The 21,035-nt window shown below is 31.8% G+C and overlaps 3 protein-coding genes across 3 annotated transcripts; 2 read left to right on the forward strand and 1 right to left on the reverse strand.

Moving 5' to 3' along the window:
- The first annotated feature begins 331 nt into the window (after nt 1-331).
- Nucleotides 332-10,102, forward strand: LOC135949400 (facilitated trehalose transporter Tret1). The gene is made up of 7 exons (XM_065498951.1): nt 332-515; nt 756-892; nt 1,086-1,196; nt 1,266-1,351; nt 7,109-7,225; nt 7,897-9,423; nt 9,491-10,102. Exons 1-7 carry the CDS (start codon nt 481-483, stop codon nt 9,797-9,799), a joined length of 2,322 nt encoding a protein of 773 aa, XP_065355023.1. The 5' UTR covers nt 332-480; the 3' UTR covers nt 9,800-10,102.
- Nucleotides 10,103-16,448: 6,346 nt separating this feature from the next.
- On the forward strand, nt 16,449-19,094 carry E(var)3-9 (Enhancer of variegation 3-9). Its single transcript, XM_065515850.1, has 4 exons — nt 16,449-16,852; nt 16,909-17,662; nt 17,782-17,862; nt 17,933-19,094. Exons 1-4 carry the CDS (start codon nt 16,688-16,690, stop codon nt 18,808-18,810), a joined length of 1,878 nt encoding a protein of 625 aa, XP_065371922.1. The 5' UTR covers nt 16,449-16,687; the 3' UTR covers nt 18,811-19,094.
- Nucleotides 19,095-19,573: 479 nt separating this feature from the next.
- MED28 (mediator complex subunit 28) lies at nt 19,574-20,335 on the reverse strand. Its single transcript, XM_065515851.1, has one exon. The coding sequence runs from the start codon at nt 20,279-20,281 to the stop codon at nt 19,646-19,648; it is 636 nt and encodes a 211-aa protein (XP_065371923.1). The 5' UTR covers nt 20,282-20,335; the 3' UTR covers nt 19,574-19,645.
- Nucleotides 20,336-21,035: the final 700 nt, after the last annotated feature.

The following is a 21,035-nucleotide window of genomic DNA, read 5'->3' on the forward strand; positions in this document are numbered from 1 at the left end:
CGTCAAAACTGACTCTATAGCAAGCAGGTTTCAGCAAATGCACAATAGCTAATTTCGATTATAACTAAAGTATTGACAATAATAGTTATCACTTGTACTAGATAATTTATATTGTTTTATTTACAATTTTTTAGTAAGTAAATGTGACTTAAATGCAAGTCAATTTAAATAACTAATAAAAATAGTCAACATTTTTCCATTTAAAAAAAATGGCTGACAAATAAAGAAGAAAAAAAACGTTATTTGTTCTATAAATATTTTGTTTTACAATTTGAATAATTTTCTGGTGTTTTTAACAGTTTAATAATTTTACCAAGTATATGATAAAATAATAATAATAAATAACAAACCCAAATAATAAATAAATACATATAAAAATGCCAAAAATTATCAACACCTTATTAGAGTAAAAATAATAATAAAAAATAAAAGCAATTATAATTAAAACAATTTAAATTATTTTAAACACATCACACCATTATGGATATGAATAAATCAGCAGATATAAAAAATGGGTAAATATTAGATTTTAACTATTTTATTCGGAATAAAAAAACGAAATCTCCCCCAAAAAAAGTAATTATATAATTGTTAAATTTGTACAAGCAAAAACATAATATAATGAATTTATTTTGTAACATGTAATTATATTTTATAGTGAAACTATTTTTTTATTATCATTGTGTTGTTATTTATTTATATTTCAATACTATTATTTTTTTCTCTTTTTGATTATTTATATATTTTATTTTTAGTTCGGTTAATGATCGTCCATTGTTTATGCAAAACGGCAATCGTGGTTTCTCGACGAATGATTCACAGGAAATCAGTAATTTCAGACAAGCATTACCACAATTTTTAGCCGTCAGTGTTAAAAACATTTTACTTTTTGGTAATTATTTTATTCACATGTTGTACTACACAAATTTTTGTTTTTATTATGATTATTATTTTAGTATTATTTTGTTGCTCTCTATTTGTAACAACAAATAAAAAATGCGTGAATTTATTTATAGAAATATTTATCACATTTAACACTTAATTGTTTTGTTTGTCTGTTGTCTCTCATTATTTTTGTCAAATAGTTTATGGCATGACATTGGGCTTCCCGACAATTGTTATACCCGCCATACAAGGAGGTGATGGCAGAGAACCCAGTGACATCGTATTAAATAAAGATGAAATTTCATGGTTTAGTAAGTATTTATACGAATAGGTTTTTTTTTTAAATATTTGACTTATTTGTTACAACTTTTTGTTTAAAGGTTCCATAAATTTGATATGTGTGCCGTTGGGCTGTTTATTTTCGGGTTTATTAACTCAACCCATTGGCAAAAGAAGAGCTATGCAGGTAAGAAATGTTTTGAAATTCAAATAATAATATAAAATAATGGCCTAATTAAATTGTTGTTTCTTAAACCTGTTTTTTTTTAACAGAAATATGTTTTGATTTTTCGAATATTTGTAAATTGAACTCAACAAGTGTTTTTTGTAGATACAAAACTCTTGGTATTATAAGTTTAAATGCGAAAAGCTGTTTTTGATTCTTTTATTTTTATAGAATATTTTTAACATAGAAAAATATACCACAAAAAAACAAGTATGAGCGCTATATTCAGCTGTGTCGAATATTATATACCCTTCATCTAATTATATTTTAAATAGTTTTAGGTAAACAAATTAAAAACTAGTAAGAGAGCTATATTCGGCTGTGCCGAATCTTATATACCCTTCACCAAATTATACTTTAAAATAAATTTTTTTAAATATTTTTAGGTAAACAAAATTTAATTTTTTTAAATTGTTTTTCAAAATTTTTTTTTAAATTGTTTTTTAATTTTTTTTTTAGTTTTTAAATTTTTTTTTTGGAAAAAAAATGTATGGAAAAAAATTTTTTGATGAAAAAAAAATTCGGGTTAAAAAATATTTTTCCCGATTTTGACCCATTGTAGGTCCAACTTAATATAGACTTATCTACATCGTTGCAATGGGCTTTGAAATATCTATCATTAGATATCCATATTGTCTATATTAATGACTTAGTAATCCAGATATAGATAAAAAATAGGTCAAAAATCGAGGTTGTCCCGGTTTTTTGCTCATATCTCCGTTATTTATGGACCGATTTTGCTGATTTTAAATAGAAAACTTCTCGAAAGCATGTCTGACAGAATTATTGAAGATTTGGATCCTGAAGATATCTGGGGTCTTCAGAAAATTGATTTCAACAGACAGACTGACAGACAGACAGACGGACATGGCTTAATCGACTCCGCTATATATAAGGATAGGGTCGGAAATATAAAATGTAGAAATTACAAACTTATATATACCATTCTCACGAAGGTGAAGGGTATAAAAATGGGTCAAAAATCGAGGTTTTCCGGTTTTTTCCTCATATCTCAGCAATTTGTGGGCCGATTTTGTCCATTTTTGAAATAGCAACCGAGCTGGGGGAATTCCCGATATATTGATGTATGAATCATGTATGTAAGTTACTTTGGGGCTACGGAAAGATTAATTCAACATACAGATGGACAGACGGACATGACTATATCGACTTCGCTATCTATAACGATCCAGAATATAAATACTTTGTGTGGTCGCAAATGAAAAATGTCATTCCGTTTGTAATTTCTACATTTTATATTTCCGACCCTACAAAATATATATATTCTGAATCCTTATAGATAGCGGAGTCGATTAAGCCATGTCCGTCTGTCTGTCTGTTGAAATCAATTTTCTGAAGACCCCAGATATCTTCTGGATCCAAATCTTCAATAATTCTGTCAGACATGCTTTCGAGAAGTTTGATATTTAAAATCAGCAAAATCGGTCCACAAATGGCTGAGATATGAGGAAAAAACCAGGACAACCTCGATTTTTGACCTATATCTGGATTACTATGTCATTAATATAGACAATATGGATATCTAATGATAGATATTTCAATGACATTTGTAATGACGTATATAAAACCATAGTAAGTTAGACCTACAATGGGTCAAAATCGGAAAAAATATTTTTTAATCCGATTTTTTTTTCAACAAAAGTTTTTTTCGCTAAATATTAAAAAAAAAATTAAAAATGCTAAATATTTAAAAAAAAAAAAACATTTCAAAATTTTTTTTCCTAAAAAATAAAAAAAAATGCTGTTTACCTTAAAATATTTAAAATTTTTATTTTGTATAATTTGGTGAAGGGTATATAAGATTCGGCACAGCCGAATATAGCTCTCTTACTTGTTTTTTTATATAGTTTTTTTACATTTTCAACCCTTATATTTTTGACAACTGAGTTAGGTCTTTGACAGGAGAGTTTCCAAATATGCCAAATGACATGGCATAAAATTGCTCTCAAAGTGTTTATATTGTCTTAGATTAGCTTAAGGAGAGGAGCGAGTTTGTCGGACCATACCTATTTCAGTCATACAATGCTTATTGTGGACTCTAATAGGAAAGTATGCGAAAAGCACATCACTAGTCTCCTCTATATAAAGTCCCAGAGATTTCCAATACAAGCACCTGAGGTACTCCAAATCAGGTATCGTGTGCTCAGAAATTGTTTGCTCAAATCAAATTAAATTTTATCTCTTAACCTTTTCATTAAAGATTTTTTATGAATTAATTCGTAGGCCTAATTCCTCAGTTCCTCAAATATATTCAATTTATTTCGAAAAAAGTTTTCATTCAATTTGAAAAATTTAACCATTCAAAGAATGAATTTATTTATGAATTAATTCAATTAAATAAAAGCCTTTGAATGAATCTAATGCTACGTTCACACGTTGATTTTTTAGTTTCATGATTTTTTTATATTTACCTTATACACAGAGTTGACTTTTTTAATTTTTAATCGGGTTATCTATACAAAATACAACAAAAAAATCACGAAAACAGAAATTGTGATTTTTTTCTCAATCCCTCTTTCACGCTTCCAACCAAAAAAAAAAAACATGATTTCAAATCAACGTGCGAAAGTAGCATAAGAAATTTGTTTTGTTGGGAATGGTTTTATGGAATAAATTGCTGACATTTTTAATACAGAATTAAGATTAAATGGAATTAATTTGAAGCTCTGCTGCCCATACTACTAAATACAGACTATATGTAGATACAAGAAATATTCCACTATCCTACTTTTCGCAACCACAGTGCACAGTGGTGCAGAAGTCAACTGTAAATAAAAGTCCAAGGCTCTAGCTTCAATCTAGACAGTTGACTTAAAAGTTGTTGCATAGGAATATCCAAGTAAGGACTTACAGCATATGACACGAAAAAAAAAACACGTTTGGTTCACTGAAGTTTCTAAGCCTGTCAATGTATGAGAAGAAGATTGAAAGTTTTTAAGAATTTTGTGGACATCTCGCAACCGGATGATATTTTGGGTAATTGGTAATGCTGAGAACGAACCGATTGTATAACAGTTAGATCAGTGCGTTTTCATAAGAATGGAACCCTGTTTTCTTGGGTTGAATCGATATTCGTTCGCCCATGGTTAATATATTCGTGCTAAGGCAGGAGAAGCTGTTTATTATTCTATCCAGGGGAAAGTTCCAGAAGTTTCTATAGCTCCATAAGAAAGATCTTAGAGTGCTTACGAAACTATTTATTGAAAATTGTGATCTCAGAAACCACTTTGAGCAATTTTAGAAAAAAACAAGTAATAGTGCTATATTCGGCTGTGCCGAATCTTAAATACCCTTCACCAAATTATACTTCAAAATTTTAAATATTTTTAGGTAAACAAAATTTAATTTTTTTTACAGTTGTTTTTTGAATTTTTTGGAAAAAAAATTTTTTTTTGTTCATTTTAATTTTTTTTTTTAAATTTAAAAATTTTTTTTTTTAAATTTAAAATTTTTTTTTTTTAAATTTAAAAATTTTTCTTTTTTTTAAATTTTAAAATTTTTTTTTAAATTTAAAAAAATTTTTTTTTTTTAAATTTTAAATTTTTTTTTTGTTTTTTAATTTTTTAAAAAAAAAAAAAAAAATCTGTTTCAAAATTTTTTTCCCGATTTTGACCCATTGTAGGTCCAACTTTCTATGGTCTTATATACGTCGTTGCAAATGTCTTTGAAATATCTATCATTAGATATCCATATTGTCTATATTAATGTCTTTGTAATCCAGATATAGGTAAAAAAATAGGTCAAAAATCGAGGTTGTCTTGTTTTTTTCCTCATATCTCAGCCATTTGTGGACCGATTTTGCTGATTTTAAATAGCAAAATTCTCGAAAGCATGTCTGACAGAATTATTGAAGATTTGGATCCCGAAGATATCTGGGGTCTTCAGAAAACTGATTTCAACAGACAGACAGACGGACAGACAGACAGACAGACAGACAGACAGACAGACAGACAGACAGACAGACAGACAGACAGACAGACAGACAGACAGACAGACAGACAGACAGACAGACAGACAGACACACAGACAGACAGACAGACAGACAGACAGACAGACAGACAGACAGACAGACAGACAGACAGACAGACAGACAGACAGACAGACAGACAGACAGACAGACAGACAGACAGACAGACAGACGGACATGGCTTAATCGACTCCGCTATCTATAAGGATCCAGAATATATATACTTTATAGGGTCGGAAATGAAAAATGTAGAAATTACAAACGGAATGACAAACTTATATATACCCTTCTCACGAAGGTGAAGGGTATAACAAGTAAGAGAGCTATACCGAATCTTTCACCAAATTATACTTTAAAATAAATTTTTTAAATATTTTTAGGTAAACAAAATTTAACATTTTTTTAATTGTTTTTCAAAAATGTTTTTTTTTGAAATTGTTTTAAAATTTTTTTAATTTTTTTTTTTTAGTTTTTAATTTTTTTTTTTTTTGAAAAAAATATGTATGACAAAAAAAATTTTTTAATAAAAAAAAAAATTCAGGTTAAAAAATATTTTTCCCGATTTTGACCCATTGTAGGTCCAACTGTAAATAATAGTTTTTAAATTTTTGTTTTTTTGAAAAAAATATGTATGACAAAAAAAATTTTTTGATGAAAAAAAAAATTCAGGTTAAAAAATATTTTTCCCGATTTTGACCCATTGTAGGTCCCACTTACTATAGCCTTATCTACATCGTTGCAATGGACTTTGAAATATCTATCATTAGATATCCATATTGTCTATATTAATGACTTAGTAATCCAGATATAGATCAAAAATAGGTCAAAAATCGAGGTTGTCCCGGTATTTTGCTCATATCTCCGTTTATGGACCGATTTTGCTGATTTTAAATAGCAAACTTCTCTGACAGAATTATTGGAGATTTGGATCCCGAAGATATCTGGGATCTTCAGAAAATTGATTTCAACAGACAGACAGACGGACAGACAGACATGGCATAATCGACTTTATAAGGTCGAAAATGAAAAATGTAGAAATTACAAACGGAATGACAAACTTATATATACCCTTCTCACGAAGGTGAAGAATGAGTGATTGAGGAGAACTTTAAGGGGTTTTAGGATGCCAGACTGCCTTATCTTCCTATTAGATACGGTTAGACTGTATTACATCCCAGAAGGAAGTTGGTGGGCACAACGGAATGATATGGCTGAGTACTTGGTCATGCTGAGGACGAACCGAATGGATAGCAAAAGGCTCGGCGCGTTTTTATGGAAGCTAATTTTTTGCTTCTTAAGCTTCTTTTATTTTTATATCCAGTAGAAAGTCCCATAAGTCGCCATTGCTCCATTACAGAGATCTTAGAGGGCTTAAGGGATTATCTATTGGAAATTGAGATCTCAGAAACTTCATTGAGCAATATTAAGATTTTGCAAAATATACGAGAGACCTTTGGGAATATGCATTGTGAGTACCCCGCATGGGGATCTTACATGGTGGAGAATTTCGGAATGTCCTTCTTCCTACCATGTTTCCAACACTATATTGGCTTCATAAGAGTGTGGTTAAAATAATAATAATACTTTTGGAAGTTAGTTAGTTTAGAAACAAATAGAAGGCTGGATATCTATCTCAGAATTGGTTAATTATATTATTTTTTAAATTTCTCAAAACTTATAAATATAGATCGAATAGAAATAACAATTATTTCTTAATATCTCTTTAACAGATTGTTAATTTACCCATACTAGCATCATGGCTGCTGTTTCATTTCTCCACCAAAACTGAACATTTGTATGCGGCCTTGTGTTTAAGCGGCTTAGGTGGTGGTCTAATGGAGGCACCGGTGAGTATCACAACTAACTACATATCTATGGCAATAAGGAAAAATAGCATAATTCAAATTATTGGGGAATCCCTATGATAAACTTCATACCAGGGCACACTTAGAAAGGTGACTGCGATGAAACAGCTGATTATTTTTTTTATTCAGTTTGAATTGTCAATTCACTTGTGGTTGTTGTGGCGAAAAATACAACAAACCCAAAAGCAAAAACAACAACAGGCAACTTTGACAGTTCACCTACTTTTTGACAAAAACAAAGTACCTGTTGTTTTTGTATTGTTGTAGTGATGCAGTCACCTTTCTAAGTGTGCCCTGCTTCATACTGTTTAAAATATGTTCACAAATCTGATCAGTACTATGGTTTTGAATTGAAATTTAGAAGTTTCAATATTGACACCTTAAAACGATGCCAAAAATTCCATGCAAAATTTGATTTATAAACCTTTGATGTTTACCAAATCAAATTTAATTTTAAACAATAATTTTTCATAGCTAAGTATGTACAGTGTGTTTCTTTAATTATATTACAATAATTGCCATTATTATTATTGTAAAGCACAATGTAATCATTAACATTAATAGACATTAAAACATTCTTTATATTTAATTAATTATTTATTTAATTAATATAAGAAAACAATTGTTTTCTATTGTTTCTTTTGTCGTTGTAGGTTCTAACGTATGTAGCTGAAATTACTGAACCCAAGTATCGTGGTATTTTATCAGCTTTGGGATCAACATGTGTCATTACAGGTGTTTTCATACAGTTCATAATGGGCTCTTTAATGGATTGGCGTACAATAGCAGCTGTAAGTTCTGTTTTTCCCGTTATATCAATAATCTCCTTGTGCTTTGTGCCTGAGTCACCCACTTGGCTAATACGCGAACAAAGATTTCGAGAAGCTATTAAAGCCTTGCAATGGCTGCGCGGTTGGGTGTCCGAGCAACATATCGAAGAAGAATTTAATAGACTGTACGATGAGTTAATAACCCAGCCTGCTTTGGAAGAGCAAGCGGAACAGGTTCGTCAGCAAGAGGCGGGCGGCAAAACATTTTTCACCCGTTTCCGAATGTTTAAGAAGCGCTCATTTCTAGTGCCATTTTTGTTGGTGGCTTTTACCTTCTTTGTGGGTCATTTTTCGGGTAAAACCTCTTTGCAAACCTATGCAGTACAAATATTCCATACCCTTAAGGCTCCCATTAATAAATATCATGCGACCATATTATTGGGGGTGGCCGAAATGATTGCCACTATATTGTGTGTATTTCTTATACATTTTACGGGTAAAAGGCCTTTGGTTTTAATATCAACAGTTGGTGTGGCCCTGTGTTGGTTTGGTACAGCCACATATGCCCATTATCTGAAGGTAGTACCCGGTTTTGCTATCAACAACGTAGTGGTGAATGCCTCCTCACTTGTGAACAAAGATAATATAATTTCAAGTGATAACATAACGAAAATATTCGAAAGTGAAGAAAAGGCATTGCTGCTAAAAGCACCAATGGAAATGGATATTGAAATGACCACTTTAAGTTCTTTTGGAGACATGACAGCTAACACACAAAATCGTTCAAGAAGACAATTAGCAGCTGAAGTATTGAACACTACTTTGGAACCTTATAACATAACATTTGTGGATTTGAAAGATTTAGATTACAACGACAGTACATCAAATTACACCGAGTCAACGCCTCAATTTGATTTTGAGGATTCAAATGAAAATGAGGACAAATTAACCACCACTATTATGCCTGAAACTGAAGTTTTGGTTTCATCAACTACTACGAGCTCGACCAGCACAACAACAACAACGCCAAAGCCCAGTTTGCCATCATCAAAAGATCAGTCTTCCATATCTAAAGAGATTCTATTGAAAATTCCCCAACAGGAGAAAAACAACCTAGTATGGATTCCTCTAATCTTACTATTAGGAGCAGCATTCTTTGCTCACTTTGGTATACGTATGATTCCCTGGATATTGATAGGCGAGGTATTTCCAGCACCTGTACGCAGTACAGCTTCTGGTTTGGTTAGTGGTCTGGGCTATATATTTGGCTTTTTGGCCAACAAACTATTTTTGCAAATGTTGACTACTCTAACACTGCCAGGAACTTTTTGGTTTTATTCGGTGGTAGCCTTTGTGGGAGCAATAACGTTATATTTCACATTGCCAGAGACGGAAGGCAGAACACTGGGAGTAAGTTATTTTCAAAAAAAAAAAATAGTGAATAAATACTAGTCATATCATTATTTCTTATTATCAGGAAATTGAAGCACATTTTTCGAAAAAATCCGACAAAAATCTTCTATGCAAAAAGCAGCAAAAATTAGAGAGACTGCAAAAACAACAGCGAAACCAACAAAACTGTCCCATGCACATGGATAATTTGGAAAACTTACAAATACCCATTGGTCCCTACACGGAGGCAAAAATCATACAACTACAACAAAGCGATTTCATACCGAAACACAGTAGCAGTAGTAATGGTAATAACAACAACATTAACAATAACGGTAATCAAGGCGGCATTACCAACATGGCGTATGAAGAGAACAACACTACTCATTTATAGTTTGTTTAATATGTAAATATTTATATGTATGTTTGAATGTGGGAGCATCAAATTAATTAGTTTAGACTTGTCTACTTTTAAGTATTATGTGGACCATAATTCCATTTCCTTACGGAAGAAAAACCTACTACTACACAAAATTTGATTTAACTAAACCATAATTAAGTGCCACAAAATAGATTTATTGTTGTGTATAGAAATAAAGTGAAAATGCATCAACAACAAAAATTGTGATTAATTTTAAGAAAATAATAATAAATAATGTAATAAAATAATTTTGTACAAAATTTAAAAACAAATAAACATGATATTTTATTAAAAAATGTAAGATATTGTTACGAAATTGTACTTGAATTCAAATATAACGATTTTAACGGCTGATAATGCTTTCAAATAGCAGTGCTGTAATAGCAAACTGTAACATATCTGTGGGCATTACTCCCTGTCTATACTTGACAAATATTTATCATAACAATTAATGACGTTTGTTGTCAAGACAAAGTTGTCTGAGCAAAAGCACTAACAATTTTGTCATAACGAAGCAATAATACTAATAAATGAGGACTATACCTGATAATTTTTTATCTTGACAACGATTTTGACGTTTATCATGATAAAAATTTATCAGGTATAGACAGGGAGTTATTAACATTGAATAAAAGCTTTCAGTTGACCATTGATCGTAAGTATGGCAACGCTGTTTGCTGCGACCGTATATTCGAATTCGAATATTCAGTTAAAGAACATTGTAGAAAGTACACCACAGATGGTGTATGTATTAGAAAGCTCTAGACAGTTAAAGAGCAATCTAGAGTGCAGATGGCAGTGTTATAAATCGTGTTGCAGTCGTTAGTTTATCAGAGACGCTTTTCGAATAAACATCAACTGAGTGCTGTGTTTTTCAAGTGAATTCGTGTATGTACACTATAAAGTGTGTCTGTATTTCTGCGAATTTATAAACGTGTACATTGAGTGACTATTTCATTTTGTTGTTGTACAATTTTTAAACTACTAATCGGCTTTTATTTGCAATCAAAAGTATCCGGTTTATTTAAAGGAAATAAACCAACGTTTTGAAAAGGTTAAAACGTAACAATATTTAAGACTGTTTTGCTTATTAGGTTAACCATCATCGGATATTATTACAAACTGTATTATCGTCATTATTACTGCCGGTAATACAGTATTTAACTCCGTACAATAAGGTTTTATAGTTGAAAAAGGTCGACTTTTTGAACTTTCGACATTTTTCGATTTAAAAAAAAGTAAACTTTTCGACTCTTTATGAAAAGTCGACTATTTTCGACCATTTATCCTATTTTAACGTAAAATATTGAAGAGAACACGCATTTTTAAAAATTGTTACAGCAAAAAGTGTGTATTACACAGGTTTAGGTTAGTTCGAATGAGAATGAGAAAAATGTCTTCCCAAGGCCAATTCATACAAACTGGTGTCAGTTCTACAAAAACAACGATTGGTCTGTCAAAAAACCAAAATGAAAAATTAAACAAATAAGTATTTAAACTTAATATAGTGTAGATAATTGAATAGTGGGGGATTTACTTATTTATGTAAACAATAAATATTTTGTTAATAAGCTTAGAATATGGAGATATTTAAATATAAAAACAAACCAAAAAGCGAAAAAAAATTATCAGCTGTTTGACTGACTCCACCTTGTGCCTGACTTTCAATTTCTGCATTGTAAAAGGGGACTTAGTGCATAAAATCAGCTGTTTCTTAATTCGCCGTGGTTTAATGTAGGTCTTCTGTCAAACTATGTTTATGTTTACATTTGTTCAAGGTGCATTTAATAAGGTGCCATCGGCAGCACAGCTGATTATAGAAATAGCACGCACAAATGTCAAACTACATATATAAAAAATATTCGCCCGTACGTCCGTATGTCAAACTCTATATATAAAAAAAATAAGTGAATTCGCCTGTATTTATTTCAATTCGCCACTGCTGTCACCTAGTTAAATACGTCTTGCATTTGTTATTGCAAATAGCAGTTAAATTTTAATTCGCCTTGATTTTGACATTTGTTCTAAATTTTTACAAAAACAAAATGCCTGTTGTTTTTCGATTGTTGTATTTGTTGCCGGGACGCACTCATCTTATTAATTCGAAAAATGTCTGCCTTTCAATTTCTGCATTATAAAAGGTGCATTTAATTAAGGTGACAGCTTATTATAGAATAAGCACGCGATTTTTAAATATGCCTTGGCACTCACCTTGTTAATACGTCTTGGTTTGACAGAAGACCTACATTAAACCACGGCGAATTAAGAAACAGCTGATTTTATGCACTTACCTTGTTAATACGCCTTGGTATGTCATAGTTCACCAAGGTATATTAATTATAAGGTAGTGTCAAGGCGTATTTAACAAGGTGACAGCAGTGGCGAATTGAAATAAATACAGGCGAATTCACTTATTTTTTTATATATAGAGTTTGACATACGGACGTACGGGCGAATATTTTTTATATATGTAGTTTGACATTTGTGCGTGCTATTTCTATAATCAGCTGTGCTGCCGATGGCACCTTATTAAATGCACCTTGGGTAGTGTTATCAGCACAAAGTATACAGAGATGTCAAATTTTACGTTTCAAGAAAGGGATAGCAAATATTTTGTACTACAATATAAGTGATGTGTTAAAGCAAAACGCTATATACAACGCGAATATGGTAGACAAAGTAATGTAATCAAAACAAAGAAATAAACAAAACAAAACGATGAAAAGGGCAGTTTATAAAGAAAGAGACAAATAGAAAACGAGATTATTTTCTGTCTCGTGACGCCTCTGTATACTTTGTGGTTATCAGAACAACTGATCGTTTTTTGCTACTATGTTCATTTTAAATTCGTTTATGTTTTAAAAACAATAATAATACTACACGAGATTAGTTTTATTTTTAAAAACATCAAATTAAATTACAAACAGTTTCAAATTTATAAACATTTTTTGTTTAACAAAATTTCCCTTTGCTTTATTTGTGAGCTGTTTTTGACATTTTTCCCTGACAGCCAATTCGCCTTCAAATGCAGGCACAATGTCAAACTACATATACATATAACCAATTCGCTCGGTATTCTGAATTCGCCGATGACACTACCTTATAATTAATATACCTTGGTACCAAGGTATATTAATTATAAGGTAGTGTCATCGGCGAATTCAGAATACCGAGCGAATTGGTTATATTTTTTTTATATGTAGTTTGACATTGTGCCTGCATTTGAAGGCGAATTGGCTGGCAGGGAAAAATGTCAAAAACAGCTCGTTTGACATTTACAAAATGTAAACAAAGTTTGACATTTATAATATAATATAACTACGGCGAAAAATGAACATAGTAGCAAAAAACAATCAGCTGGTCTGATAACACTACCTTATAATTAATATACCTTGCCTTGGTACAATTACCCGAGGCGTATCCAAGGCGAATTTATATACCAGGTGGTGTTGATAGCACAGCTGATTAATGTTGTTTAGAGGTTTGAGCTGTCAAATTATCTTGTGTTTGTTGCGGCGAATGCTACAACAAACGTAAAAGTAACAAAAACAACAGGCAAACTTTGACAGCTGAAACCACATAAACAAAAACAAATTGCATGTGGTTTTTGTAAATGTTGTAGAATCGTGCATTTAAGAAGGTGTCATCGAGAGATTAAGCACGCTTAAATGTCAAATATATAAAAAAATACCGGCGAATTCACTTAGTTTTTATATATGGACTGCTGCCACCTTGTTAAATTAGACTTGGGTGGGGTCAACTGATCAGCTGGTTATGGTTGTTTGGATGTGGAAGATGCCAAATTCACTAGTGTTTATTGCGGCGAATACTACAAAAAAAATGCAAAGACAACAAAAACTACAGGCCGATTTGACAGCTACAGCCGACATAAATAAAAACAAATTGCATGTAGTTTTTGTAAATGTTGTACTTGTTTTAAGAATCAACACCTTAAATTTAATTCGGCTTGGTGTTTGACATACCATCGTTCGGTCGAATATTTTTTATGAGTAAAGCACAAGGCAAATTTATATATCAGGTGATGTCGGTGGCGAATTCATGAATTTTGTATATATGGAGTTTGACATTCTCAACAATAAGATAGTTGTTTCGAATGTCAAACTCCATATATAAAAAATAATGAATTCGCTCGCTGTCTGAATTCGCCACCGACCAAGGCGAATTTATATACAAGGTGGTGTCGGTGGCGAATTCATGCAAATACGAGCAAATTTATGCATTTTTTATATATGGAGTTTGACATTCGAAACAATGAGAGAGTGGTTTTGAATGTCAAACTCCATATATAAAAAAATAATGAATTCGCTCGTATTTCCCTGAATTCGCCACCGAAACCACCTTGTATATAAATTCGCCTTGCCACCGACACTGGTATAAAGTTTGACCCAAGGCGAATTGAAATAAATACAGGCGAATTCACTTATTTTTTATATATGGAGTTTGACATAAATGCGGGCGAATATTTTTTATATATGTAGTTTGACATTTATGCGTGCTATTTCTATAATCAGCTGTGCTGCCGATGACACCTTATTAAATGCACCTTGATTTGATCGGAAAAAGCCTGAGTCTGGACCAAGGCGAATTTATATATCAGGTTGTGTCGAATGCACAGCTGATTAATGTTTACTTTAGTTGTTAGATTTTTAAACAGTCAAATTCACTAGTATTTGTTGCGGCGAAAACTACAACAAACGTAAAAGAAACAATAACAACAGTAGACTTTGACAGCTTAAACAAAGCGAATTCATATATTTAATAAGGTGTCAGCCAAGGCGTATTTAACAAGGTGACAGCAGTGGCGAATTGAAATAAATACAGGCGAATTCACTATTTTTTTATATGGAGTTTGACATAAATGCGTACCGACGAATATTTTTTATATGTGTAGTTTGACATTATCGCGTTCTATTTCTATAATCAGCCGTGCTCCCAATGACACATTATTAAATGCACCTTGGTGACAGCAGTGGCGAATTGAAATAAATACAGGCGAATTCACTATTTTTTTATATGGAGTTTGACATAAATACGTTCCGACGAATATTTTTTATATGTGTGGTTTGACATTTATGCGTACTTTTTGTATAATCAGCTGTCACAAAGTATACAGAGGCGACACGACAAAAAAATATATTTGTCTCTTTCGCTCGAAACAATTTCAACCCGTTTGGTTTTGTGCTTATTTATATAGTTGTTTGTTTTAACGCACTATCTGTATTAAACAGCAAATTTGTTTTCTCTTTCTATCGAAACAATTTCAAAAAAAGCTGATTTTAGTGTTTTTGAACTGTCAAATTTGACACCTCTGTATACTTTGTGCAGCTGTGTTCCGATGACACCTTATTAAATGCACCTTGAAAATAACCATACGGTTCGATATTAATTTTTTGACAGCTGTCATTTGTTTCATATCTGTAATAATCTCTGATATTAGCCTTGAACAGTAGGTAACGGGCAAACGTTCAATATATGTATACATATACACGTTCAATATATATTGACAGCGATCCAGTATCGCGACATTTAATGAACGCAGTATTGATGGATCGCAAAATAGCCTAATATTGTGAAATCCTGATCGCGATCCAAATATGTATCACAATATATATTGAACGTGTAGCAGTAATATATTTGTCCCTCTTTTCAAACCACAACCACTTTGACATTTTCTTTTGTTATTTTTCTATTGAAACTAGCTGATTCATATCTGTATAATTTATGAATTGCATTTTGTTACGAAGCTGAGAATAAACGGAAAAAGAAAAATGTAAACAAAAACATATGTTTTCTGTTTATATACAAAAGTTTGTTTTTCTTATTTTCTTTTCCTTCTTATTTTCGTCACTGTTTTCGCTAAGGTGATTTTTCTATATTGTGTTTCAGAGCGATTTTTACTTTATGTTATTTATATTAAAATGAAATATAATTGTATTGAAATTTGTCTCTATACCACTATTTATAAGATGATATTTATAAAATCATTAAACTGAACTATGGGAGCAATTATTGAACGAACTATACAAAAAAAAGAACCCTATTGAATTAAAAATTGTTATTTATAATTTTACTTTATCCTATTCGCATTTTGTTACGAAGTAGAAAATAAAAACAAAAATGTAAACAAACCATATGTTTATTGTTGATAGACGCTATTTTTTTCTTATTTGCTTTTGGCTTACTTTCGTTGCCATTTCAATTGTTTATGCTTGCAAATATTTCCCGTATTTTTAATAAATATAAAGCATTAGACTTAAATTATTTATGAAACTATAATATATATTATTGCTAACACTTACCTTAAATATAATTCACACAATTTCACTTTCTTTTGGTAATATTAAATTAATAACTCTTAACTACACAAAATAAAAGCAACAACTAAACTTTTGACAGCTCACACCGCGCAAAACATCCGCATACACATGTAATATGAATGTGTAGGTGCTAATTGAAATCTGGCAATACCTCTTATTGATTTATATACAAACAATAGTAGATCAGAAATTCTGCTGTCAAAAACCTAACTGAGTTGTCAAAAACCTAAGTGGTGTAAATGGATTATTGAAGAAAAACTATGTGAAAACAAAAACAACACTCGTGTGTGTGATTTTTTGAGTAAAATTTGTGTTTAAACTTATTTCTAGTTTCCGCTCTATGTGAATTTTATCTATGAAACAAACGCTTTAACAAGTGAGGGCAATACTTCATTGTATTTTTCTGAATACTTAAAAAAAACGCCAAAATTGGCTTACTGCAAACACATTTTTGTTATAAATCTCAAAAAAGAATACAAATTTAACCAAATTCACAATTAAATATAAATGAATTTATAAAAAAATGGATACCGATAGTGAATTTCTTGAAAATATTAAAGCCTGTCGAACTTGTGGCATACACTACGTAACACCAACCAGTCATCAGCTTAAGCATCTTTTTCAGTCACCACTGGAGCACTCAGAAATAATGTTAATACGCTTAGAATTAGCTCAATGGAATGTGGAGGTAAGTTTATTGTGATATTTTTATAGAATAGACATAATTCTGATGTAATATTCAAGGTATCAGAGAACGATGGCTATCCCCAGTTTATTTGCAATACCTGCATACATAAGTTCGAACAAGTATTCGAATTGCGTGCCTCTTGCATTAATGCCCAGAATGAGTTTCGTAAATTTTATAACGTAGCAAATTCCAATATCGCCAATATTAAGATAAAATCAGAATTGCCTGAACCGGATGAAGAGCTACCGATATGTGATTTTATATATGTGGATGATTTGAGTGATACGGAATATGATGGTGCAACACCTTTCAATATACCTCATGTCCCCATCAAAGTAGAACAGATAGAGGCCGCCACCATACCAATGGAAGTAACACAACAGCCTACACATCTAGTGGAATCAGCCAGCCGTGTAGTTGTACAAACGGCACCTTCCCCACCACATACGCCTCAACGTATGCCGTCGCTTAACGAAAGTGTAGCTGCCGCCAGTCCACCAGCCGCAATTAGTGTACCAATGCCTGTAGATCAAGTTGAGTGCAAATTATGCCAGCATCTTTCCCCTAGTCCGGATGAACATAAGCTACATAAGCAACGTGCTCATGAAATCAGAGATATGGGTTGTCATATATGTGGCAAAGAATTCAAAAATTCTACTCCGGCGCGTCTAAAGTTTCACATGAAATGGCATACACTTAATAAACATGTAAAGTGTGCTCAATGTGGTTTTGTGTGCAAATCCAAAGAAGCTTTAAAGGAACATAAACGGGCTAATCATGGCAGAATAAATTGCAAAATATGTGGCAAAGGTAAAATTCTATTAAAATATGTTTAATTTATTTTGCATCTTATATAGATATCCCGGGAAATAATACAAAAAATTTCATGATTCGAAACTTTAATATTTTTTTCTATTGTTTTCTTGTAGGTGTTTTAGCAAAAAAGATGAAATCACATTTACGTCAACATGAACTACTAACGAAATATTCCTGTGAATATTGTACAGAAGGTATGCAGTAATTCAATATTGTCGCTTAAATTTTAAATTGAATAATAATAAAAATCCCTTGCCTTTTCAGCATTCGCTACAGAGGATGAACGAGAAAATCATATTTGGCAAATACATGCCAATGAAGACATCAATACAGCAGCCAACACTATATCAACATCTCAAATAGCAAGTACCCAAGAAGCAACACAAGAAGCAATGTTTGAGGTACAGCAAGCGCCAGAAATATTGAGTCACGAACCTGAAGATGATATAATCAACTATACATTTCTGTGTGCCCACTGTGAACAAGGATTTATGGAACAAATTGATTTGGAAGCACATGTAAAAGAACAGCATCGTCCTAATACATACTTAACAGCGGTACAAACTGAAACTGCAGACTTTGATGAGCAGGCAGTAGTAAATAAAACTAATGAAATCACTCATCATGACCAAGAGGATAATGATGGTGAACATACTAATATAACGGTATTTGAAGATTATGACAATGATACAGAAGAAGTTCATGTGCCTGCAAATAATAATGATTGCTTTATAAACAAAACTCCAGTAGTTACACAAGAATCCGAACATATGGAAAATGAAGAAAACGATCAACATGAGTATTCTGATGAAACAACCGAATATCACACTGAAACAGCTTCAAATACCTCAGCCACAGACGAAGAAGAAGAGTCCAGTGCCACAGATTCGAATGACGAGACTGGCAGTATGTTGCCTGCATATGACCAAAATAAACTTAATACATTTGCTTGTGCAAAATGTTCGGAAACATTTGCCACCATTGAACAATTACGTCAACATTATGGACAGCATTTGGCAGCTGCTCAAACAAACATAACTCCCACTAAATCGAAATTTAAATGTAATTTGTGCGGCAAATCTTTTGACTTGAAATTTAGTCTTAATCGACATGTTAAAAAACACAAAACTGCTCCAATTTGAATAATCCAAAACGCATCATATGCCTAGTATTTCATAATGTACATATTATTTGTAATGTATACAAACCTCATCCAGCAAAACCAACACTCATATATATAATGTATTTTCTTTAATTTTTCTTATTTAAGATTTTAGTTTTAAGATTTTTCTCGCTACCATAAATAATTTTCTTAAGAAAATTATCTTAAAATTCCATAAATATACATACATATATTTCATTATATAACTATTTAATATTAACATAAATAAAACTTTAGTAATGAAACTTGACAAAGTTTTCTCGTTTACATTTTGCATAAATGCACCATTATTATTATTGAAATTTAGAGTCAGACCGAAACGAATCTAATAATCGGCCTATTTCAAATGTACTATTACATCAATATATCCGCTTTTGTTCCGTTTAGGTTGCTAATTAAAATAAAGCCCACAATTGGCTGAGATATAAGTAAAAACTTATAAAGCCCACAAAAAAATGTTTACACCAAACCTTTACGACCTTTCTTCAATTATTCTAAACAGTTTGTTATTTAGAATTACTTTATCAATAATCAATCTGACAGATCAGTGCAATATATAATTTATTAAAGGGTTTTTTTCTGGTCAATTTGAACAAAAAGTGTAAATTCAGTTTTCTTTTTGCACTCAGTTTTACCTAAACGCCCTCATTAAATGAGCTTATTTCCGAAATTGTATGTTTCCTTGGAATATTTAAGCCGCACATACATATTTAATTTTTAATACAATTAATTCATCAATAAGATTTATATCTTAAACATTAAACGAAAAATTTATTTAAAAACTATATTTTACAAAAATAAAAAATGAAAACTAACTACTTTGGTAATTTTCCCATCATGCGCAATTGTTGCATTTGTTGGGCCTGCAACATTTTTTGATTTTGTATGTGTTGTTGCTGTTGACCCACCTGGCCCATATGTGTCATAGGTCCCATAGCACCTGGCACATTTGGCATCATGCCACCCCTTCCGGGTGGTCCACCCATTGCTGCCATCGCTGCAACACCTATGGGTCCAGACGATCCGGATGGTCCCACCATGCTACCGCCTGCTTCTCCCAAACCAACCGGTATTCCTCCTACCGGCCTATTGAGAATAGCCGGATTTTGTTGTATGTCCGAGAGACAGGCCTTCCATTCCTCCAAACGGCTGTAATGTTTGTTTAACAAAGCCTCTTTGCGGGAAATTTCTATGCGTAAATCTTGATTTTCATCTTTTATTAGTTGGTCGGGCTTTAGAGTGGACACCAAAAAGCGTTTTTGTAAAAAGAATGCTTCCATTTGGCGGGCCACATCAATGAAACGATTTGTTGTTTTTTGTACTTCCAACTCGACTTCTTCCTTGTTGGTGCCTGTGTTGGCTTCTAGTTTAGTGAGTGAAAGCAGGCAATTTTGAAAAGCCTCTTCGAACTCGTCCATTAGATTGCCATTAACATTGGAAGAGGTTGACATTTTTCCGTGGCAATTGTAAAAACCAAAGTAAATTAATAAAGTAGCGACAGTACTACAACAAATACAACATTTACAAAAACCACAAGCAATTTTGTTTTTGGTTTAAGGTCTGAGCTGTCAAAGTTGCCTGTTGTTGTTTTTGCTTTTGGGCTTGTTGTATTTTTCGCCACAACAACCACAAGTGAATTGACAGTTCAGACCAAAGTAAAAAAAATAGTCAGCTGTTCTACTGAGTCTACTTTATTAATTTACTTTGGTAAAAACTATACCGTGAAATCAAAACCACAATAATCAAAACAATGCTCACTGACAGTGCTTCTTCTTTATGGCTTGTTCAGGCGAATTCATTACTAATGAATTCGCCTTGGCCTTGTCTGCAAAAAAAAACAAAGTGGCCAGATTTATAATAATAACATTAGTGGAAATCACAATCTTGTACATTTTATTGCAAATTCAAGCAATGGTGCATGAATTCGAATCGAATTAGAGAGTAACCCCCTACGTATGTGATGAATTCGAAAACGATACGATTTGCAAACTAAAAAGTAAGAGAGCTATAATCGGCTGTGCCGAATCATAAATAAAAATTTTAAATATTTTTAGGTAAACAAAATTTAAAAAAAATTTTGTTTGTAATTTATTATCGAAAACGTTTGTGATGGATTCGAAAACGATACAATTATTTTCACTAATAAATTTTTGTTTGGTGAAAAAAAAATTCAGGGTAAAAAATATTTTCCCCGAGTAGAAGTTT

Source organism: Calliphora vicina, chromosome 1 (assembly GCF_958450345.1).
Source record: "Calliphora vicina chromosome 1, idCalVici1.1, whole genome shotgun sequence".
Lineage (NCBI taxonomy): Eukaryota > Metazoa > Arthropoda > Insecta > Diptera > Calliphoridae > Calliphora > Calliphora vicina.